The 24,477-nt window shown below is 37.8% G+C and overlaps 1 protein-coding gene across 1 annotated transcript; it reads left to right on the forward strand.

Annotated features, from left to right (window-relative positions):
* On the forward strand, positions 1 to 22,829 carry srsf10b (serine and arginine rich splicing factor 10b). The gene is made up of 6 exons (XM_048558160.2): positions 1 to 111; positions 4,256 to 4,360; positions 15,378 to 15,481; positions 15,911 to 16,082; positions 16,158 to 16,217; positions 21,046 to 22,829. Exons 1-6 carry the CDS (start codon positions 47 to 49, stop codon positions 21,266 to 21,268), a joined length of 729 nt encoding a protein of 242 aa, XP_048414117.1. The 5' UTR covers positions 1 to 46; the 3' UTR covers positions 21,269 to 22,829.
* The last annotated feature ends 1,648 nt before the right edge of the window (positions 22,830 to 24,477 follow it).

A 24,477-nucleotide genomic window follows, 5' to 3' on the forward strand; every position in this document is an offset into this window, starting at 1 on the left:
GCGACGCAGTTCGCCTCTTTCTCTCGGTGCCGCCACCGCAGCCGCCATGTCTCGGTACGCTCGCCCGCCCAACAGCTCCCTCTTCGTTAGGAATGTCGGCGATTGCACCAGGTGAGATAGTGCGATGAGAAAGCTAAGCAAGGGAAGGCCGAATTCGGTTTTTTTAATTGTTTTGGTTGTTGCTCCCTTTACTCGAGCGCGGGGTCTTGCCCTCTGCGTGAAGGCCGCGGGCCTCGGCCTCTATCTCTGACAGACAGCCCGCCAGCCTCTAGTGATATGGGGAGACGGAGCCCGCGGCGACTTCGACCTGCCAGGCTCTTTGATTTCTCCTACCTTCGTCGCAGTTAGGAAAATTCCGCGAAACCGGGGAATCCGAGAGTAGCTCTTTATCCAGTGACTGCTTAGTCTAGTCTAGATCTTTCCCGCTTTTGGGATTAGTAACTAGGTCACCTAAACTGCTGAAGATATTCCTTAATGTGGTTTATGTTGGCTTCAACTAACGTGGGTCTGTTTAGGCCACACTTTTCTAAAAGCCTCCGGGTTCAACATTTGGGGGATTACAAGTAAAAAGCAAGGAAATTGTAGACGCTTATAGAAGAAATACTTAAAGGCGGCAACTTGTATTTTCATAGCGCATTCAATGTGCCCGAATAAAGTTGTTTCGTTATTAGGATTACAAATCGAAATCTGACACCGCGCCACTTTTCAGAGATGTTACGGCAGATGACCAAAAGCTTGATTAATGAAGTGGATTTTAAGGACTATCGCTTTCTCTTAGAAAGCAAAGTGAGACAGGGAGAGAGGAACTCTGGAGTTTAGGAATGAGGCTAGAACATGTCCGCCAATGCTGGAGCAAAATCAATTGGGGATGGGGAAGAGGCCAAGATTAGAAGAGTGCAGACATCTTGCATGGTTGCGGAGTTAGAAGAGATTGAAGAAGGGGGTGAATCTGAGGTGGAATTCAGCGTAATGAGAATTTTTACAACTGAGCCATTTGTTTAGTAGGAGTTGTTGTCGGTCATCGAGTACAGTTAGCGGGACTTTCTGGGGGTTAAGGACACAGATGATCTAAAATTTGCACTGTAGAATGTGGAAGGCCAGCCAGAAGTGTGTTAGAACAATCGGGTGTAAATGTACCAAAGGAATGGACAAAGGATAGTTTTTGATGAGATATTTTGAAAAGTTATGATTTTTATGTTGAACAGTCAGTTGCATTCAATCTTGCTTATTTATTGTGTTGTGTACTCTGGACAGATTTTTTCCATCAAAAAATTTGTGCTTGCACTATATGTAAACACCCTTGGCCTATAGATTATTATCCATGCAAAAGTTACTAAGAGGCTGTTGAAAAATTAATCTGCTGTGCTTCATGGGTTTTAAGAATAGTGAGTGCTTGGTTTATGATTTTTCTTTTGTAATGTTCTTGAAAGTAAACAGTTTGTGCTTGAAGTTTTTACTTTATTAGAAATTTAATGCAATAAGGTGAGTGAATTTGCTGAAGGTATCAACCCATGGAAGGAGGGATGGAATACATTTTTAGGCTTCTGATTGAGGTGTTATTGATTATTAAGATGGCGTTCTAGCATTTGATTATTTTTTAAATGTTGGATTTTGGGTAATGTTGATTCTTTAAGTACCACACAAGTTTTTCTGTTCAGTCACAAAACTGAAGCATACATCACTAATTATTGAGCGAGTAAGAGCCTGTGAAGTTTTCCCTACCTCAGAACTGAGTTATTGAAATTATTTGCACCTAAAGATAAGTGAATTTGCATTAATTTGAGATGTTAGAAAACACTCTTAAATGCAGTGTGTGCGTAAATGAATAACTAGTGCTGTAAAGTTGGCAAGACATGGAAAAGTTGTTGAGAGAGAATGGTTATAAACCAATGTGCATTCATCTATTAAATAACTTACAATAACTGAGGTTGGATTGTCTTTGCAATTTGTAGCAATATTGTATGTATTCCAGTGCATCAAGTTAAATATATCTGAAGTCCAGTGCCAGTGAACTTTTTAAGGTCATGTGGAGGTTGTAGAGGACATAACTGAGGCCTCTTCTGGAGTAGTGTGTCCACTTCTGGTAGCCCTGCCACTCGAATAATATTATTAAATTGGACAGGGTCCGGAAAAGGTTTGCAGGATGTTGGTGTAAATGAGGGGTTTGACTTAAAAGCTGGGATTTTTCTTTCTCTCTCTCTCGCTCTCTCTTCTCCTCTTCTTCTCTACCCCCCCCCCAGCCCGAGTTTGAGATTGAGGAGTGACCTAAAGATTTATAAAATCATGAGGGGCATAGATACAGTGAATGGCAAGGGCCTTTTACCTAGATGGGGGGGATTCAAACCAGGGGGCACATTTTTAAGGTGAGAATGTTTTAAAAAGGACATGAGGGGGGCAACTTTTTTTTAACTTAGTGATTCATGTGTGCAACGAAGTGGTAGATGCAGGTACAGTTACGACATTTAAAAGACATTTAAATGAGTACATGAATAGGGAAGGTTTGGAGGGTACTGGGCCAAATGCAGGCAAGTGGAGCAAGTTTACTTTAGGTATGGATTAGTTGAACAGAAGCATCTATCTCTGTGCCGTATGATTATGACTCTAATTGCACAAGCAGTTAATTTTTCTTGAGGGTTTGTGATCTTCATTTTAGTTACTTGAAAATGACCTGTTAAGTTGGTATTGTTTGCCTGTGTGTTCCTGAGAGCGAAATGTTCAGATTAGACTTCTGTTAAGCTTTTCCTGTATTTAGCTGACTTTTGCACATATGCGTTCTCCAGGGCAATCAGTGACTGCAGTGGAACCACAGTCCGAAGCATGCCAACTGTTTGCTTGCTGCCCAGCTAATATTTATTGACTAAATGCAGATGTAAAAATTAAATTAATCATTGTGATACTGCACTGTGGCAGTTTTTGCACCGTTATTATGGGAGCCCTTTTGCACTTGATTCAACTTAGAAACAGCATAGTACCATACTGAAATACAATGCAATATATTTCAAAAAATAATTTTAGCCAGAAATGAATTAGTGTTGAATATTGCTCTTAAAAATGTAGGAATGCTTTGTTTAAAAAAAGTTGCATTATATTGAGTAAAATCATGGTACGTTCAGAGCAATTTATACATCTATGTAATCGTCTTCACTTAATAACTTGTGTATTTACGGTATGCGCAAGTATTCCATTTCCAGAGAACCTGACCATTGAGTGAGGAGCAGTGGGTCAGCCTCTGAAAAATGCTGGGTAGAACCCTGTTATTGTAAAGTGAAGTCTTATTACCAAACCTTTGTGCTACCAAAGGAATACAATACAGTTTTAGAATGTTAATTTTTTAACAAAATTTGTAACTTTCTACTTAGAAATTAGGGATAAGTAAGATGGTAAGCTAATTTATTTTGTTTAATATGCAGTGTTGTTGCTTTTTCTGGTTTGAACTAAATTAGACCAAAGGCTATAATGAAATTAATTGTGAAACTATATTTTTAAAACATTTACAGTAATGAATGATTTGGAGATATTCAAATTTGGGGACATTTACTTTGAATTAGATGGAGATGGCGCTAAATGCTCCTTAAGTCAGGAATGGAAAATTGATTGGGATAAAAATGGATACAGGTCAAAGACGCCAAGAAATAATATATAGACATAAAATTAATTTAGTTTTATAGCGACTAATCTAATTCAGTTCGATACTTTTAAAGTACACATCAATGATACAAGATGCTAAACTGTGGACAGGCTTGAAATACCAGGAGAGGCAGCAGGAACCAAGTGGCTAGAAAGAGTCAACTGTATAACCTCAACAGAACACTGACAAGGCAATGTGAGAAACTTGTGTAGTTTATATTGGATGCATCTTCATATTTAGTTCAGAGGCATATGAAGCCATATGTTTTGGTTTATAAACTCATTTTCACCAGAATATTTATTTTGGATGACATCTTTAAATGATTGGAGAGAGTTGAAGAACTGTAAATCTTTGCTAAAGTTGAGGCATTACTAAGTTTCCCATTTATTAAAATGGGATGTCTAGCCATCTAGCCATTTCGCCCATGAGTGCCTCCAACTTGACTGATCCTATTCCTGACATCCTGTAGACAGTTTACGAGTTGATTTGATGTTCGAGTGCAAAATCTTCTTGATTATAGAATCTCCTTTTCAGATGGTTTAATGTCGATAGAGTTTTTGGACTCTTCACATGCACAGTGGGAAATTTGTGTTTCAAATCACCTGTATCGTTTTTATGGTACTTTAGGCCTGAGGATTTACGTCGTGAGTTTGGTCGCTATGGCCCAATAGTAGATGTTTACGTTCCCCTTGACTTCTACACGCGACGTCCAAGAGGATTTGCATATATACAATATCCTTTCTTCAGCAGTTCTCCTAAGCAAGTGAAGCAGACATAACCAAGGTCTTTTCATCATATGATGCATTTGAATGTCAAGTTCAATCTGGTTCATTGTGGCTCTATACTTATAGAAATTGCTGCTTGGGACCAGTGATGGTATTTAAGATATAACTCCAAGTGTGTTTGTTGCTAAATACAGTCCCCACTTCTTACAGTGGTCACATATTTGCATATGATTTCCTTGTTATAGCCACTGAAAATAACAGATAATGTCTTATGGTTATAAAGGTCCTTTTTCATTTGCTTGGTGACAATTTTAACCGAACTCTCATTATAGAATTAATAAGGAAAAGGTGTTGAATTTTTTGATTTTTAATGTGTTCTATCAGTTTCATCAAAGTATTAATATTGTAACACAGGAGCACCTATCCACTTTAATCCATTATCTGGCTTATGTATTAACAACTGAGTGGTTTCAATCATGATTACTCCCCAACCAATAAGCCTCTCCACTCTGGTCACCTAAGTTCTGTGACTAATAACTTCACAGTTCAAATACCCAAAGTTGTTCTAAATCTATCTGCAGAGAAACTGATCCGAGACTGTTATGGAAATTAATCAATCCTGTTAGTCATGGAATCTGCTTAAGTTAAATTGATTGTAATCTATGTTTTATTGAAATAAAGTTCCACAATGTCACTTTCCCAAAAAAACGCCTTTGTATAGTGTTTCTGCATAAAGTAAATGGAGCACTTGATGCTCTGACTGACAACTTTAAAATTGGCATAGATGCAACTAAATTTTCCTTTCTCTGATAGTTTATGTTGCTATCTGTTTGAAATGTGAATGTTTTAAGCAGTGGGGACTGTACTGGGGGCTTGCATGTGAAAATTGTATTTGAATTACAAGCTACAGTCTTGCTGGCTAAGATGACAGTTTGTTGAATATTACTGAAAAGATGTGTATAATCAAAGCTTTTCAATTTGCACCCAGTTTGATCAGGACAAATGCAAGATTGGCAAATTTAAAACAACCGCCATTTCTACCACAGGAGAAAAGATTACTGATTGGCTGAGTCATTGCTGTGAAGAAAGCAGAGGGAATCTATGGCCCTCCCAAACACTCTGGCAATGCAAAAAAAGGCTATGCCACAGGCTGAACTGGTTATATTAAATTCATTGTTAGTGTCTCTTCAGCAATATTCAAAGTCTGCTACCAAACAACAATCACATTTGTGAGAAATCTGAAAGCTTTTGAGAATAGCTAGATTATAGATTGTGCTAAAATGTGAAGTAATTTCAGTTTGAAATAGAGCCAAATGAAGCACTGTTCGGGCTAAAATTCATGACTGTTAGCCTGTGAATACCAGCAAAAAAATTAGCTCAAATTAGTAGCAATGTAATGCGATATGGCTGCTTAGAAATTGGAAGCTTAAATGTTGTACTACAGTGACGCAGTCTATTCTTTTTTTGTGTCCCAATTTACCAGGAATGAATACCCAAAACTTAATCGCAAATAAAGTAATTTACTCAAATGTTTGATGTTCCATTGTAATTGCACTCATTTATAGCATAGTAGGAAACTATTCATTAGAGTATGTATTACAGCCCTTCTCACAACATAACCAACCATTCTGACTCCTTTTCTAACTTCGCACATCCGTACCAAATTTGACAATCTTTATTGCACATGCATACATAACAACATCTAAACTAGTAACTTTTTAAAGAAGAGTGAAGCATCCTCCTTAGCTTGTATCACCACTTTGACCTAGTTTTAAAAGGTGCTTTATGGGAAAAACAAATGCCATGTATTAAGTGGTATCCATGTAAGTTTGTTTTTTTGGCTACTTGGTTAAATTCTGAAAAGTGAATTGATTTTGTGCCCTGACTTGTCAGATTAACAATTTGAATTTTAGCATTAAATATTATTTGTTCATGTGAAATTCATGGTATTGTTTGTTCCTAATGTTCAAAATATCCGGCATTAAATATGGCCTGTTACATTTCATCTTGCCACTTAAGCACCCTGAAATGTCTGGAATTTAAATGAAAGATACTTTGTAGAATTTTAGTATAATCAGAATGATTGACTGTTTCCTACAATTTGCAAACAACATCATGATGACGACTAGACCAAGTTTTGTTTTCTTACTTTGAGGGATATAATGGGCCACAATACCAGGGATATCTCCCTGATCATCTTCAAATAGTGCCGTGGGATGTTTTATGTCAGCCTAAAGGGCAGGTAGAGTCTTGATTTAATGTCTCACCTGTGATATAGCACCTGTGACTGTGATACATAGACTGCTGCACTGTAATGTTTTAGATTGTTCTGTTCATTTCCTGGAATAGACCCTGATTCACAATCATCTGACTCTGAGTGCTACAGACTGAACTATAGCAAAAGGTTGTTTGGACTTCCTCACTTTCCAGAAGTGTTGAGAGTATGGGTCCAAATCTATGGACCTGATGCATCTTGCACTGAGTACCAGTGTAAATATCTTTTGACGTAGAAATTACTGGAGAAATTCAGTCTTCAGTGTAACCTAGGCTTGAAACACGAACTGTGCTTTCTGCCACATGATGCTGTGTGACCTGCTGAGTTCTCCAGCAATATCGGATTTTGTTTCAGAATTCCAGCAACCACCATTCTGTAGGTATAGATCTCTAAGTCCTTGATACATACAGCTGACGAGGCCAACATTTACTGTCCACCCTGAATTACCATTGAGTAAGATGGTGGTTAAAGGTTTAAGTGGGGGGGGGAAGTGAAAGTCAACCACGTTGCTTGGGCCTGGCGATCATAAATAGGCCAGACAGGGTAAGGATAGTAGATTTGCTCCCCTGAAGGACGTTATGGCCAAGCAGATTTTTAATGATAATATGCTGGTTTCATGATCCCTGATTTGATTTTAAATTTCTTTTCCTGATTTATTGCAATTTGAAATTCAATATCTGGAGCATTAATCCTGGCCTCTGGATGTATGTTGAGTAATTTTATCACTGCTAATATCCCCAGATTCTTGCAGTTAAAAACATTTACAAATTCACTATTGCAAAAGCAAGCTTTTATGGATTTATCAGTTGTCAAGTGAAGAAAGCTGGATTCTGCAGCATAAATATCAGGCATGGGACTCTGATTTCTGAATTAAATAGCTTTACTTTTCAGGCAATAAGAGAAAGCATTGATGGGCTGTATACTTTCTAAAAGATTTTTAAAATGCTGTGATCTTCATTTGAACAGCATTAATCCTGAAAGTGACATTGTTTGCTGAATGTTACATCACAAAATTGATTAGTAGAATTAGACCTAGTAGTATTCTGTAACAGCCAGCATGTATACATACTGGAAACAGATTTCCTGAGAGAACATTACACCTTCCATTGATTGGACATTAATATGTCCAGTCACTCAGCAGATTTTCACCATCAGTGACCTAAACTGAGCTGGCTTTAATAAAAGGGGTACTATGGAAAGTTCATCTGACTTTGTTTAGTACTATTTAGTTAATTATTTGCATACTTATAGTATTTTCCTAAGATAAACATTTTAAATTTAGAATGAGCAGAAACTCTGAATATTTTAAATGGGGGTTTAATGGGAATGTCTGAACTGTTGGAACCCAGATTTGCCAGCAGTAATTGTCTAGTCACAGTGGTGTGCAACTTGGCAGCAATATTCCCATGTACCTGTTGTTGTTGCCCTGAGTTGTGGAGATGATAGGTCAGGGAAGATGTTGGCATTAATCCATGGTGTGTTTCTACAGCACATTGTGTATATAGTACACACTGCAGCTAATAATGCTAACAGTGAATGTTCAGGTTAATCAGTTAAATGCCAGTTAACCTGGAAGTTGCCACGCTTTTTGGCTGTTGCAGCGTAACCCTTTCTAGGCTAGTGGGAACGTTCCATTATGTTGACTCCTACCTTGTGATGATGATACTTGCCATAACCCCTGGCATCAGACTTGTAGCAATCACAACACTTCTCTGACAGATCACCCTTTGATTCACTTGTGTGGTTTGCCTGAGCATGTTGATTCCGAACTGATAATTCAGCAGCATTCAGACCTTTACAGCTTTACTATCTAAGGAGTTAAATTTGGACTTGAACATTGCAATGTGAGGCTTATTTTCTGAATTCTTTTTTTAAAAACGGTTACATTTTATGTAATAGCTCATTATGGGTACATCTAATACACAGCCCCAAGGAACACTTGTGATAATTATCTGAAGCTGCAATAATTGACTTCAAAACAACTAGAACTACTCTCTTCCATGGTAGATATAACATCAGCCTTTGAAGAATTTTCCTGAATGCATTAACTTCAATTTTCTATAAATATATAAAATCAGATAGCAAAAGTTTCTATAAATATATAAAATGACAAAGAGTGGCTAAAGTAAACATTGGCCCTTTAGAGGATGAGAAGGAGAATTTAGTTATGGGATATAATGAAATGGTTGAGGCATTGAACAGGTATTTTGTATCGGTCTTCACAGTGAAGGACACTAATAACATGCCAGTAATTGACAGACAAAGGTAAGTGAGGACCTGGAAACAGTCATTATTACGGAAGAGGTAGCGTTGGGCAAGCTAATGGAGCTAAGGATTGAAAGTCTCCTGGGCCTGATGGAATGCATCCCAAGATATTAAGAGATGGTGGGAGAAATAGCAGGTGCTCTGATGGTAATTTTCCAAAATTCACTTATCTATGGGGCAGTCCCAGCAGATTGGAAAACAGCAAATGTGATGTCACTATTTAAAAAGGGGAGGTAGACTAAAGAGAGGGAATTATAGACCAGTTAGCTTAACCTCTGAAGTGGGGAAGAAGCTTGACTCTATCAAGGAAGAAATAGCAAGGCATCTCGATAGAAATGCTTGACAAATCTTTTGGAATTCTATGAAGACATTACGAGCAAGGTGGACAATGGGGACCCAGTCGTACTTAATTTCCAAAAGGCCTTCGACAAGGTGCCGCATAAGAGGCTGCTGCATAAGATAAGGATGCATGGTGTTAGGGATAAAGTATTAGCATGGATAGAGAATTGGTTGACTAACAGGAAGCAAAGAGTGGGGATAAATGAGTGCTATTCTGGCTGACAATCAGTGACGAGTGGTGTGCCTCAGGGATCCGTGTTGGGACCGCAATTATTTACAATTTATACAGATGATTTGGAGTTGTGGACCACGTGTAGGGTGTCAAAGTTTGCAGATAACAGTAATGAGTGGCAGCGCAAAGTGTGCAGAGGACTGTGAAACTTTGCTGAGGAACATGATACATTGAGTGGGCAAAGGTCTGGCAGTTGGAATACAATGCAAATAAATGTCAAGTCATACATTTTGGTAGCAGTAATAGTAAAAGGGATTATTACTTGAATGGTAAAAAAGTTGCAGCATGCTGTTCTGCAGAGGGACTTGGGTGTCCTTGTCCATGAATCACAGAAGGGTGGTCTGCAGGTACAACAAGTAATTAGGAAGGCAAATGGAATTTTGTCCTTCATTGCTAAAGGGATTGAGTTTAAAAGCAGAGAGGTTATGTTGCAGCTGTACAAGGTGCTGGTAAGGCCACACCTGGAGTACTGTGTGCAGTTTTGGCCTCCTTACTTGAGGAAGGATGTACTGGCACTGGAGGGAGTGCCAAGGAGCCTCAAGGTTGATTCTGGAGTTGAGGGGATTGGTTTATGGGGAGAGACTGAGTAGATTGGGATTATATTCATTGGAATTCAGAAGATTGAGGGGGGATCTTATAGAAACATATAAAATTAAGAAGGGAATAGATAAGATAGAAGTAGAGAGGATGTTCCCGCTGGCAGGTGAAGCTAGGACAAGAGGGCATAGCCTCAAGATAAGAGGGAGCAGATTTAGGACTGAATTGAGAAGGAACTTCTTCACTCAGAGGGTGGTTAATCTATGGAATTCCTTACCCCGTGAAGTAGTTGACGCTACTTCAGTAAATGTTTTTAAAGCTAATGTAGATTTTTTTCAACAATAAAGGAATTAAGGGATATGGTGAGAACGCAGGTGAGTGGATCTGAGTCCACGAAAAGATCAGCCATGATCTTAATGAATGGCAGAGCAGTCTCGAAGGGCCGAACGGCTTACGCCTGCTCCTAGTTCTTATGTTCTTACTAGGATAGCTTGGTTTCATGCTTGTTTGATGCTTAGATGCGAAGTTAAACTTCAGCTCATGTCCACTTTTAACCAAGGCTGCAATGAGGAATCAGTCAAAAGTCACATTATACCAGGTTATAGTCCAACAGATTTATTTGAAATCGCAAGCTTCCAGAATGCTGCTGCTTCATCAGGAAGTGTTTTTTCTGACGCATGAAGGAGCAGCGCTTTGAAAGCTTGTGATTTCAAATAAACCTGGTGTCGTGTAATTTCTGACTTTGTCAACCCAGCCCAATACCGGTACCACCTCATTGTGACAATGAGGTCTGGAGCCGAACATGCCTAGTGAACCCTAAAATGAGCCTGAGTGAGTGCATTACTGGTGAACGGTTGCCAATTGATAAAGCTGAAAGATTTGCTGCATGTTAATTGAGTGGGTTTACTTGTCCTTTTTATTGTACTGGATGTTGGGTCTTGAGCAATGGTATTATCCCTACCTCTGTCTGCAAGAGTTTCATTTTCTTGAAATTTGTACAAAAGTGCCAATGTAGTCACTAATGGGGATCGTCAATAAAGAGATTTACTTAATTGGCTTCAGGCATGAAGGAGTTGTCTTATGGTCAAAAGTTGGGCCTGTATTTGTTGGAGTTTAGAAGAGTGAGGTAATGTTATTGAAACATGAGACAACATAGCTGGGTTAACACTAAAAGGATGCTTCCTCTTCCACAAGAAATTCGAATTGGGGTCATGGCTTAAATGAAAGAGGTCTCCCATTTAAGGCAGAGATGAGAATTTTTTCCTGATGGGTCTTGTGAAAATAAAATCTCTTCCCCAGTGAGTTGTGGTGGGATCATCAAATACTTTTAAATTATGGGTAGTGAAGTTCTTGATTTATTGCTGCATTCATTGGGGCCTAGGCAGGAATATGCCATTAAAGCCAGAATTAGTCTAATGATCTTCTCAAATAGTGGAGCAAGCTTGAGGCCCAAATGGCTATTCTTGCTGAACTCTTACGTGACATTCTAAAATCATAAGACCATAAGACATAGAAGTGGAACTAAGGCCATTTGGCCCATCAAGTCCACTTCGCCATTTAAATCATGGCTGACGGGCATTTCAGCTCCACTTCCCTGCACTCTCCCCGTAGCTCTTGATTTCTTCTGAGATCAAGAATTTGTCGATCTCTACCTTGAAGGCATCCAACGTCCCAGCCTCCGCTGCATTCCATGGCAATGAATTCCACAAGCCCACCATGCTCTGGCTGAAGTAATGTCATCTCATTTCAGTTTTAAATTTACCCCCTCTAATTTTAAGGCTTTGCCCATGGGTCCTAGTCTCCCCCCTAACAGAAACAACTTCCTAGCGTCCACCCCTTCTAAGCCATACACTATCTTGTAAGTTTCTATTAGATCTCCCCTCAACCTTCTAAACTCTAATGAGTACAATCCCAGGATCCTTAGCTGTTTCAAAATCAGTTGTGGATAATCAGTGACTGTTTTGGATTATATCTACTGGTCTGAATTTAATAATTGCAACTTCCCACTGCCTAACTGAAACCTCTATGTCGTCCAGAAGCAAGCTGTCACCATTTCTGACATAGTAGGAACTGCAGTTGCTGGAGAATCTGAGAATACAAGGTGTAGAGCTAGATGAACACAACAGGCCAAGCAGTATCAGAGGAGCAGGAAGGCTGATGTTTTAGGCCTAGACCCCCCCTTCAGTTTTCTGATAAAGGGCCTAGGCCCAAAACGTCAGCCTTCCTGCTCCTCTGATGCTGCTTGGTCTGCTGTCACCATTTCTTATGGGTTTAGTTAATGTACGCCAGTAATAGATGCTTGCATTGTCAATGAATTATACAGAAGTATTACATGAACTTATCCCATTATTGTACTAAATTGTATTGAAGTAAATCCGAATCTTGAGTCAGAAATTTTTTGAATTCTTATTCCAGCCTGCTTTTAGAATAGGATCCATTTTTTTCATCCAGTGATTTTATTTTTCTAAAATTAGAAGGACATCATCTCTGGCAGGTCCTTTGCACAATAAGCATGAATGCCTAGATCAAATTGATTTTTTTTACTCCTCAGAAATTCACACACCCATACTCTTAAATCAGAGTTATGGAATAATCTTGTATGGATAATTTGGCCTAAAAAAATCAATCTGAATTACATCAAAAATATAAATGTTTGAATTTAGTTCTAAATTCAAAATGCAGTGTGTTTTGTATATAATGCCTGATAATACTTTCATATCTGTAAGTGTTTGGATGTGATAAATTAGCTATAAATGTAAAATTGACAAAGCAGGCTCCTTTTCTAAAACCTTATGGTCCCAATTTTATTTATGAAAATTCAGTTTTATCACTAAATTCCTGGTTCGTGTTTGTTTGCTTTCACATTGTTGGATAATCTAATGCTAAGCACCTGGCAGTAAATTGCATTGTAAGATGGGAGTTGATTTATTCTTGCACTGAGGTTTTTGAAAGAATCTGAAAATGCTGCATCTTGCACTGTTGTCAGATCACTAGTTGTGATGCAGAATTACGCATGACAAATTTTAAATTCAGATTGAATATTTCTAGCAATTTTTGCATGTGCAGTTTGACTTGGGAATTCTGATCTTCTGCATTCTACACGTTCTAATATTTGAGTATTGCATCTACGCCTATTTTTGAGCTGAAATTTTGAATGCAGCTTTGATTCCTCGTTCCCCTCAATTATAATATATTTTACTTATTTTTGAAGCTTGAAGGTCTGAGACCTGAATATTTGTCCAAGGAAAGCTATTATGGCAAATGCAAATTCAGAAAATTTAGCTTCCGTGTCTTGACAAAATTTCATTGACTGTAAGGATGTTTAAATGAATTTCATTTTACTTATGACTTCATGGACTGTGCATGATATTCCTTTGAGAAAATTGTAAATTTAACTTTAATATTAAAGTAACTTAAGACTTGTATGCTCCATTGCCTAACTAAATGTATTTGTTATTTGGTAAGTATTTTGGCATAATCTAGCTATTAAGTATAAACATTGACACAGAGTTGGTGTACTCTGATATTCCTGTGAATACAAATGCATGTTGACAGGACTAGGAAGCTTACTGAATAAAATAGTGCTATTATGCTTCTAGTAGAAAATGACCTACTGCTCCACTTTGTGTAACTAATGTGCTATTTGAGTTGGTTGCTGCAGGGATTTGCTGGTTTTGGGTTCATTTAGTGCACCCCACTGTTGCTTGTCTAACATTTTTTTTCCTTTTTTTATATTCTGCTGTAAGGTATGTATTTCTTGTTTGATCAGAAGTTCATCTGAATAGAAAATGTGACACAATTTTTAGCTGTTGGTGTAAAAAAAAATACTTGCTGGTGTCTTTTTTGGCTAATTTTGGTGGTAGTCAAAAAAGTGATTTCAAACCCTGCATGTTTGTCTTTTTATACTCATCCCCTGACATAACCTTTTTGTTGTTGTTGCCTCAGAAAATTTAAAGCAATCCGCTGTAACTGGCGAACCCACAAAGAAAGTATGAAAGAGCCTTTTAGATAGAACCCAAGCATAAGACAAGCAGACAAGCCAAAGACCTCTTAAGGATCAGGCTTGAAGAAAAGAGAGGGAGGGTGAAAAAGATTAAAGCTTGAAGAGGGAAAAAGTCAAGGCTTCGATTTGTCTGCAATTGGAAAAAAGGTTGTTTTGTCAAAGTCAAAGCCAAGTGTCTTATTTGGGCCAGCGCCTCATGTCAAGTCCTTCTGGCAAGCACTTAAAGAGTTAAAGGTCAAGCTGACGGTGCAAGGTCAAGTTTACAGCCAAATTTAAGGTAACCAGCAAAGTCCTGATATTGTATCCTACCTTAGTGAAACAGTTCATTTGCTCTTAAATATTGTTCTTAACTGCAATTTTACAGACTTAAATGATCCTTATGTAATACAAATATATATTAAAACGTTTATAACTGATAAATCATAGTCTTACTGCTGCAGATAAATTCATTCTTTTTTTATTTTCAAAAATTGGTTTTGATTCGAGTGTTCTTGACACCTTTTTGTTTCTAGCTGTTGACTCAACAGGAGATCACTACGGTGTGAAATAGAAGACATAAGTTTTTTTTGAAAGGTTTAGAATACTTTTTATATTTTATTCAACTTTGTTCTAGTCTCTTCTCCAAATACTGTTTAACTGTCTATTTTTGCACAAGATGTCCCATATTTGTCTTCCTCCATGATCTGAATTAGATGCTGCAGATTTACAGTTGCAGGCACTACAGGATGTCTTATTTTAGTGAATTAACGCAGGGCATGACATTTATTAAAGGATGCCTGCAAGCTGTAGGATGTCACTCGCCAAATGAGCAGACCTTTGTTTTGTCCTTGTGCAGTGACTACTATTGTAGCATATTTTACTCCTCCACAGTAGAATACATCCTACTGGAGTGAAACACTTAAAAGATTGTTTTTTGACTAGCAATGTGACATTTATTTACGTTCATTTACAAGTCACAATTGAATTGTTTGCAGCATTTTGTTAAATATGATTTTATTAATGAATGAGACCAGACTTAGATCAGAAAATAATTCTTGATTGAATTTCATGTGATAATAGGGTAGCTACAACCTAATAATATTTCGCGTCAGAATGTAATACTGTCTTTCTGTTCTGCATTTATTTTATACTATTATGATTCACTTAGAAAATTTGAATGAAAACCCTATTTTAGTAGTAATATTAAGAAATTTGCAGTTTTTGTAATAAGCTATATTTGATGTAGTTTTGACATCTTAAGCAATTTAATATAATACAAAAAGCAAATTTTCTAAGTTTTGGCAAAACAATGTTGTGGTTGAAAATGTGTATTGAAGATTGTAGGATGTGTTCGAAACCTGTGAAAGTGAAAAGCCCCCTTAACAGCTTAGCATGTTTGAAGATGTTCGTGATGCAGAAGATGCACTCCACAACCTGGACCGGAAATGGGTCTGTGGCCGCCAGATTGAGATCCAGTTCGCCCAAGGTGATCGAAAAAGTAAGTATAATTCATCTAAATTAAATTGTACGCTCATGGAAATTGATAGTAATGAATGTGATAGAAGCCAGTACTTTTATATTTATTGAATCTATACATCCTGTGTTTTACACTGAGGTATTGATAATTTGAAGGATTTAGTAAGAGACATTTTATAACTAAGCAGATATATTGATTGTGTAATTTTCTTTTGAGTGGAAATTTCCGTATGGGATTGATGCATCCTAGAATGTTTGGGATTGCTGGCTTTGGTGCATGGCAACAAAAAACTGATAATGTGCTCGCTGAAAACTGCTAAAGTTTGAATTGCAGAATTGTTTGTTCCATGCAAAGCTTGAACTTGGAAGTGTGTGGTGGAAAAAGCAAAGATATATTCAATAAACGATTGGTGTTCTGGATGGTGTGATATTTTTGTCTTTGTAATTGCAGCACCTGGTCAGATGAAATCAAAGGAACGAAGATCTTCACGAAGTTCACCACGATATGACCGTTATGATGACTATGATAGGAGGAGAAGGTCCAGGAGTCGAAGTTATGATCGGAGGAGATCACGAAGTCGTTCTTACGATCGAAGTCACCGGAGATCTGATAGCCCTAAAAAGTATGTAACTTTGGCATCTGCAATTTTTGTCCTCCAGTTCAGTGTATTTATTTCACTGGTCTTTTTTTTGTGCAGTTCACGGAGCAGATCAAGTGGAAAGCGCAGACGGAGCCGTAGCAACTCTTTCAATGACAGGTAGGGCCAAGCATATTGCATTGGCTGTTGTTCATGTTCAATCATGAGTGAAGTTTCTAAAATTGAACAGAATGCTGTAGGATTTTTCTAAGTAATGTAAAACTAATTTTATTAACGTACAGATAGTGTGATAGGATTGTTAACTTGGAGTAACTTGTATGGGATGAATTTCAGAAAAGTTATTTGAACCTATCTCTAGAATACACTATCGAGCAAGGAAATATATCCACTGAATTTCGAGTTTGCATGCACTGAAGCTGCAGTTCTGATTGTTGACTTACCCTGTACACCTGTAGTTAAATGCCTATGTATGATGTTTGAATCCACTTTGTAAACAAAGACATTTCACTTTGCTGCCTTTGTCGTCAGGTGGTATGGTTACTAAATTTGTTACTGCTGTTTCTGCCCTTTTTTTTAAATCAGTTGTGAAGAGGGCATAAGAGGATATGGATCGGTTAAGTGAGTGGGCAGTGATTAAGAAAATGGAGTATATCATGGGGAAAAATGATAGTGACCTCTTTGATAAGATACTGTGTGTCTAAATGATGAGAGTTTGCAGAGGGATCTGAGTCTCCTTGAGCATCAATCACAGGAGGCAGTTTGGTACGAGAAGTGATTCAAAGTCAACTTTTGAGACACTAGTAAGACCACATCTTGAATATTGCATGCAGCATTGGTTTGCTTATTCAAGGAAGGATGTAAACATGTTTGAGGCAGTTCAGAGGTTTACTCAGCCACTGCCTAGAATGGCCAGGTTGCCTTACAAGGAAACGTTGAACAACTTAGACTTCTATTCGGTCGAATTTAGAACAAAATGGGGTGAATTAATTGAAACACAAGATCTTGAGGGGTCTTCTTACGGTGAATGTAATCAGGATATTCCCTTTTATGGAAGAATCTAGAATTAGAGGTCACGTTTTAAAAATATGGAGTCGCTTATTTAAAACTGGAAGCTACTTTTTGTTTTGAAGCTCATAAGTACTTGGTGCTCTCTGTGGAAAAAGTAGCTGAAGGAGAGTCTTCAAATACTTTTTAAGGCAAAGGTGGATTCTTGATGAACAATGGATGCAAGGCTGTGAGGGATACTGTAAGACACTCTTATTTAGTCAAAAGATTTGGCCCAGCTATGTGGACATTTGTGACGCATAGCAACTCAAACTATTCCACTAACTGTGACTCACCTTTATTAAAGTACTAAACAAGAGTACTTACTCATAATTGCACTGGTTGCTCAGAGGGTCCTGTGAGTCAGGCTTTGTCTCATATGACTAATCCTCTGAGGGAAGGCCATGACCATGTGGTATTATCTCTGGACTGTTAATCCAGGGACCCAGATAACGTTCTGGGGACCTGGATTTGAAACCGCTGTGGCAGATGGTGGAATTTGAATTCAGTAAAAATCTGGAATAGAATCTCATACTGACCATGAAACTATTGTTGATTGTCAGAAAAACCCATATGGTTCACTCATGTCCCTTAGGGAAGGAACCCAACCCCTACCTGGGCTGAACTACATGTGACTCTGGATGCACAACAATGTGATTGACACTTAACTGCCCTATGGGAAGGGCATTGAGTACTAATCAGCCAGTGATGCCCTCATCCTGTGAAAGAATTTTTTTTTAAAAACTCCCAAGTTGTCTTCAGTGGGGGAGACCAAACTGCTCTACCTGTCTGCAGCGAGTTGGCTCTCTTGCTTCTAGACTCTCTCTTGTATACCTAATAAAAACAGAAAGAACTGTGGATGCTGTAAATCAGAAACAGAAGTTGCTGGAAAAGCTCCGCAGGTCTAGTAGCATTTGTGGAGAGAAATCAGTTCTGAGCAAGGGTCTCTTGACACAACATGTTACCTCTGATTCCTCTCCACAGATGCTACCAGACCTGATGAGCTTTTCCGGCAATTTCTATTTTTCTCTTTTGTATACCTTTCTTTTCCTTAATGACTGTATGCCATACCTACATTTGACCTATTTAGTGTTTTTAAATTAAATCCTCATCCTCTTTATAGCTGTTGCTGGATGTATGTTCCCTCGGCCCCCCTCCAGGTTATGTTTGAAGAAAAATAAGTAACTGTCTGGGCTATTATCTTCAAAACTCTTACCAGTTTCCAATGCTAGAGTGAATGAGGTATCTTTGTGGTGACAAACAATGGGCCACAGTTCCCTTGGTTCCAATACAGTGTTAATATTACTTCACATATTTTAGCAAGATTGTCTTGACCAACTTTCCCCCATCCTGTCGTCTTGTTCTGAAATCCACATGCATTTCTTCAGCTACAGTTACCATTTCTTTGCTCTTTTCTAGCACCCTGGAAACAACTCAGCACACAGACCTCCTCCATAATCAATTTATATTCATTTACATGAAAGAAATAAAAGTACAATTACATATATGAAATGATTAAGACATAGAGGCAGAAGTAGGCCTTTTGGCTGGTCAAGTCTTTATTATGCATTGAGATCGTAGCTATGTTGTAATTCTGAAAGTCACTTTCCTTTCTTTTCCTCATAACTATTGATTATCTTGCTGATTAGAAGTTTCTCAGCCTTGATTATATCTATTCGCCCAGTTTCTTCAACCCTCTACGGTAAAGAGTATCACAGGCATCATCAGCCTCCGAAGAAGTTCCTCAACATCTGTTTAACATCTGATACCGTACTCAGATTCTGTTTTCTGATTATGTACTCTTCCCACACAGGGAAATAAATTCTCACCACTTACCTACCCTGTCAAGCTTACTAAGAACCTTATGTTTCAGTATGGTCACCCTATTCTTCTAAACTCCAGTGAATGCAAGTCCAAACTACTTGACTTGCCCTCATAAGAAAATCATTCCATATCTGTGATCAGCCTAGTGAACCTTCTATGGACTGCTTCCAATGTCTGTATATGTTTCTTTGGATGCGGTATCCAAACTATTCACCATATTCTCAAAGTGGACTAACTAGAATTTTATATAATTTTAACAAGCCGATTACGTGTTGAACTTGGATGCTAGCTTTTTTCTGTGCATGAGGAATCCCTGTGTTGCAGTTTTTTGCGATGTTTCTCTATTTTCATAATATTCTGCTCCTCCGATCTCCTATTTTCCAACTTCCTTTATTCCATCTGCTAAATTTTTCTCCATTTTCAGAACCTATCTGTATTCCTGTGTCATCTTGCCACTTGCTCCCTGTGTATTTGTTTCTTGCACAAACTTGACAATATTTCATTCACTTTACTCATCAAAATCATCTTTATTATATTGCGGAATATTGTGGTTGCAGCGTTGATTCCTGTGCATTCCATTAGTCGCAAGTTACCATCCTGAACTTGCCCTGTAATCTCAACTGTCTTCTATGAGTTAGGCTTTCCTCTCCATTTAACCTCAATTGTCTCTTGGAAACCCAGATATTACATCTAATAGTTTCCCTTTATATATCCTGCTTGTTGCCTCCTGAAAGAATTCTAATTTTGTTGGACATGATTTCCCTTTCATGCAGCAATTTTGGCTGCTTGATTGATATCGTGTATTCCTAAATGATCTGCCAGTACATCTTTTTACATCCTGGAAGATTTCTAGATTATAAGGACGCTTATGGATCCACTATCTCTGTAGCTGTTTCCAGTAATATCCGAGGATATTCCCGCTCTTCCTTTTAAACAAGCCTTTGCTGTCTGTTTTGATGGTACTTGCTAGCTTACCCACAAAGTTTATTTTCTCCCCATTTTTAGTCATCTTTTAGCTTCTATAACTTTCCCATCCCCACGGTTACCGCTAATATTTGTATGTTTGTATGTGTTTATTCATTCAGTTTGATATCCTTAACCTCTGGTTAATCATGGTCGGTTTAACGCCTTCCAAGAATCCTTCCTCCCTCTATATATTTTTGAGAGCCATGAGCCATTTTCTTAAAAGACTACAGTTGTTCATCAACTTCTTTTCTGCCAAACTCTCTTCCAGGTTCTGTACAATTGACTCAATCCTCATCCTTGTGTAATTACCCTTGCATTTATTACGGTTGTTTCCAACATCAGTTTCTTGCACTCAAACTGATGGCTAAATTCTACCATGTATGGTCACTGTCCCAAAATAATCTTTCACACTCAGATCATTTATTGAATTTGCTTCATTTATGCAGCTCCTAGTCCAAAAGACCCTGACACACTCTTGAGTCTGGCTTCTCAACTCCAATCAAAAGTTTATTGGACTGTGAAAACATACTACAAATGCATTGTTCCCAGACCACCTTGGTATCCAACAGCTCTGACATGCTGCAGCGGAAACATACCATCTGTTCTGCCATCATTCATTTTGTTTACCTTAAGTATTCTTGATTCCCTTCTCTTTGCATATTGTGACTATTAACAAGTGACACATTGACTTAGTTATTGGAGTTGCAGTTACGATCCGATCAGTCATGAGCTTAATCAATTATGATGCAGGCTTTGAGGCACCAAGTGGCTTTATCTGTTCCTAACTCATGTTTCCCCTGTCGTTCTCATATTTGTGCATTACTTACATAACAAATGTAAGTTATGCTGAAATGTATTCTCTCTCTCTTATACCTGCATGTTTTATATTCAGTCTTACTTTTTCCACTGTTCTCATTTTTCTCCATCTCCTTAATTTTTCTTAGTTTGGTTTCTGATTTCCAAGATTTATGAAATCAGTTCTTCCTCATTGTACGGAAGGAGCTACATAGAATGATGGAAGTATTACATAAACCAACGAAAGATAGGAGAAAAGCAGAATGAAGAGATGACAATTTTGCAGGAAATAAACTAATTTGGTTCCCTTCCTTTAAATGTAATCTCATGTTGTCTTAATTGGATTTGCAATTTATAGGCACAGACGTCGCCATCGTTCCTATTCTAGATCAAGATCCAGGTCACGCTCTAGATCCCGCTCAAGATCCAGATCAAAATCCGTATCGCGATCAAAATCAGCATCTAGAAAGGATTCTAAGACACGATCACAATCAAGGTCATGCAGCCATTCAAGGTCCAGATCTAGATCTAAGTCGAGGTCACTGAGCGGCCACAAGTCTGATAGTCACCATGAGGACTGAAATAATGGATAGTCGTTCATCAACTTGCAGCTACCATTTGAGCTTTTCTTTTTGTTTTGGGGGTCTTGTAGTTAAGAGAAGGTGGGTACTGTTTTATGACTACAGGAAGATTTAGTGTACAAGAATAATTTGTTGATGGTGCTTCAAAGATTTCAACCATGATTTTAAACTGAATGATGCAGTAACTACAACTGACCAGTTAATAAGGTGCCATTAACATTAATGTTACTCATTGGTTCTTGAAGGTCAACTTGTTCACTATTGTTTTTAGGCAAATTTAGAAAGATATATTTGATTCATGGCTATGTTACTGTTAGTAATTTTTTTTATAAAGCAGTGCCCTCTATACTGATTGTCCAAAAAATACTAAATTGTTTTCCCTGTTTAATATTCTGATGGATTAATAAAGCTGCTGGTACAAATCAAAACTGTGTGAATTCAAAATTTGTAAATGCTACTGTTAACAAAGAACATGTCATCAATGCAGTGCTGTATTAACATAACTACAGTGTGGGGTTTAACATCATTCATAATTGCCTGAAACATTCTGCTTGGGGGATTGGTTTATAGAAATTCTCCTTATTTTACCCAACTGGTCACATTAAGCACAATCAAAAAGTATTGGCAATTTGTTGCCCACAACCTTATGTTCTGTTCTTGTGTGTTTATGCAATGCAGTAGTCTGGCATGCTTCCTGTAGTATTGATTTGTGTATTTTGCATGAATATTTGTTTTCATTCTTGGCTGTAAAGATATAATTTGCTAATGCTGTTAGATAAACTACCTGCATTTTTATTGTAAGACAAATGCAGGAACTTGTATCTGATGCGAAATTGGACATTTTTCCAAAAAAAAAACAGATTTGTCTTGTGCTGAAACATTTTTTTTTCATGTAGAAGCTTGTAAAAACAAAAGGGATTTTTATACCACGTCTTTTTAATAAAAGCTGTTTGTAAAAGTTCATCTATATTAGAAATGTTTTCAGTTTAAGCTTTAAAATGCTAAGTTGTCTAGGTCTTTGCATGACTAGAAAAATGTGATGTTTGAAATCAAGTAATAGTATATCCTAAAGATTAAAAACATTGACCCCTTGAAAGGTCATATCTAGCCATTAATCTTTGTGAATTTGGATAAGCAGAACTGGGAATAAAATTGTAATCTGATGTAAGTGACTTAAATCAACTGTGTTCAATGACATTAGGCTAGTGTGAGAAGTCTTGCTTAAAGTTTTTTTTTATTTTTGCCAGTTTAGGTCTGGCCTAAGTGAGCCAGGATAGGTTCAGTATGTCTTGGTTTTACAGTCCAGTTTGTTTCTTGCCTTTACTCAAAAGAAGTGATAAGATTCTTCACTTGTGAAGACAGTGTATACAGGGTATGCCTTTTCATAACTTTCTAGATTTCAGTTCAAGGTATGCAGTGCAAATAAACACTCTTACAGTCTTAGCACCAGTTATCAAGTAAATCTATATCATTTGGATTAGATGTGGATGTTCTGTTCATCCTTTTTGTTCATGACAGCTGACTGTAACTAACTTGTAAATAAATCTGTGCTGTAAATGAAGTATCTCAGATCTGTTTTCTTAAAGGAATTATCTACTTTTCAGTCAGAAGCCTATGTACACTAACACCATAGGAGATAAGCTGAATTGTATCTGTTGGTTAAAATTAAAACAGCACAAAAGAACCCCATTTGGCTGTTGAACCTGTAAATAGTTCTTTTGAATAATCCATGTAACCTTGCTCCCTGTAAATGTATCCATTTATCCAAATTTATTTTGTAAGATCTATTCTTCTGTGTTGTGCATAAGGTAGAGCAGCCTGTATATGATGCCATGCTTAGTGACTGATGACAGTATAAATTTTCTCCAACAGTTTTGATTTAAGTTGTGGCTATGTCAGGATTTACTGTATTTCAAAAATAATGTGCAATTTGTTTTGTACTCATGGTAACTTGTTACATTGGACAAGGCATCCATTAATGCTGACTGATTAACAAGGAGGTTGTGCTCAATTTTAAATGGGACAGATTGACTCTGATCCTGAGAAATGAACTAGCAAATAAGTGTATATGCTCTTTTGACAACCAATTTAGGATTGTCATATAATTATAGTAAGATTGTCCAGCAACTATTATCCAATTCAGAATCACAGCTAATGCTAGAAATCTGCAGATTCTTTTCTGTTTGTGCTGAAAGATTGGCCTACTCAGAAACCACCTAAATAAACAGTGTAGAGCTGGACAAACACAGCAGGAAAGCTGACGTTTTGGGTCTAGATGCTTCAGAAATTTTTTTTTTCTTCTTCTGAAGGGTCTCGCCTGAAAACGTCAACTTTCCTGCTCCTCTGATGCTGCTTGGCCTGCTGTGTTCATCCAGCTCTACACCTTATCTCATTCTCCAGCATCGGCAGTTCCTACTATCTAAATAAACACCGTAGAGTTTGTTCACTATAAATATACTGACATAGGGCACATTTGTGCCATTTTGCAGAATAACAGCTACCCTGAACACTGTATATTGCACAAGCTCACTAAGACAGTCTATCCAATTATTCTGTAAAGGTGAAATATTTAATGTTTGAGCAACAGGTGAAGCTAGCTGTTTCATGGATTACAAGAGCTGGTGTGCGTGCGTGTGTGTGTGGGGGGCGGGGTGCGGCGGCAAGGTGCTGAAGCCCTAAGATTGTTGAATGTGATAGAGTCCAGAAGGCTGCAGGGTTCCAAGTGGAAAATGAAGTGCTGAGCTTTGCTGGAGCACTGCAGCAAGTCCAAGTGACAGATGTTGGCCAGAGAACACTGAAGTGGCAACCAACTGGAAGCTCAGGGTCTTTTTAAGTAGATGTGTTCTGTGGAGCAGTCATCCTCAATATTCCTTCAGTTGTTTGCAACAAGTAAAATACTAGCCATATTCAACCAGTTCCTGCTTGCAAGTGTCTTAATGTTAAATGTGATTCTGTAATTGGACATCTGCAGGTACAAGGAATTACACTGACAACTAGTTTAATACTTGGGCTTAGTGATTCACTTGTGTACTGACAACACTTGTACCAATCAATCAGAAATTATTCTAAGTGTTGGGTTTTCTCCTTGAATTTGTATCACTGCAAAACTCTGAAGGGTCTAGTCCCGAAATGTCAGCTTTTGTGCTCCTGAGATGCTACTTGGCCTGCTGTGTTCATCCATCTTCACTTTATGTTGATGAATGCATTTT

This window comes from Stegostoma tigrinum, chromosome 24, assembly GCF_030684315.1.
Source record: "Stegostoma tigrinum isolate sSteTig4 chromosome 24, sSteTig4.hap1, whole genome shotgun sequence".
Taxonomy (NCBI): domain Eukaryota; kingdom Metazoa; phylum Chordata; class Chondrichthyes; order Orectolobiformes; family Stegostomatidae; genus Stegostoma; species Stegostoma tigrinum.

What these genes read in the sequence shown, in the direction of transcription:
- srsf10b (XM_048558160.2), top strand. Translation starts at nt 47, where the DNA reads ATGTCTCGGTACGCTCGCCCGCCCAACAGCTCCCTCTTCGTTAGGAAT. An exon ending in CGCCCAAGGTGATCGAAAAA is followed by an intron (nt 15,482 to 15,910) that starts GTAAGTATAATT and finishes TTGTAATTGCAG; the next exon opens with CACCTGGTCAGATGAAATCA. An exon ending in AGATCTGATAGCCCTAAAAA is followed by an intron (nt 16,083 to 16,157) that starts GTATGTAACTTT and finishes TTTTTTGTGCAG; the next exon opens with TTCACGGAGCAGATCAAGTG.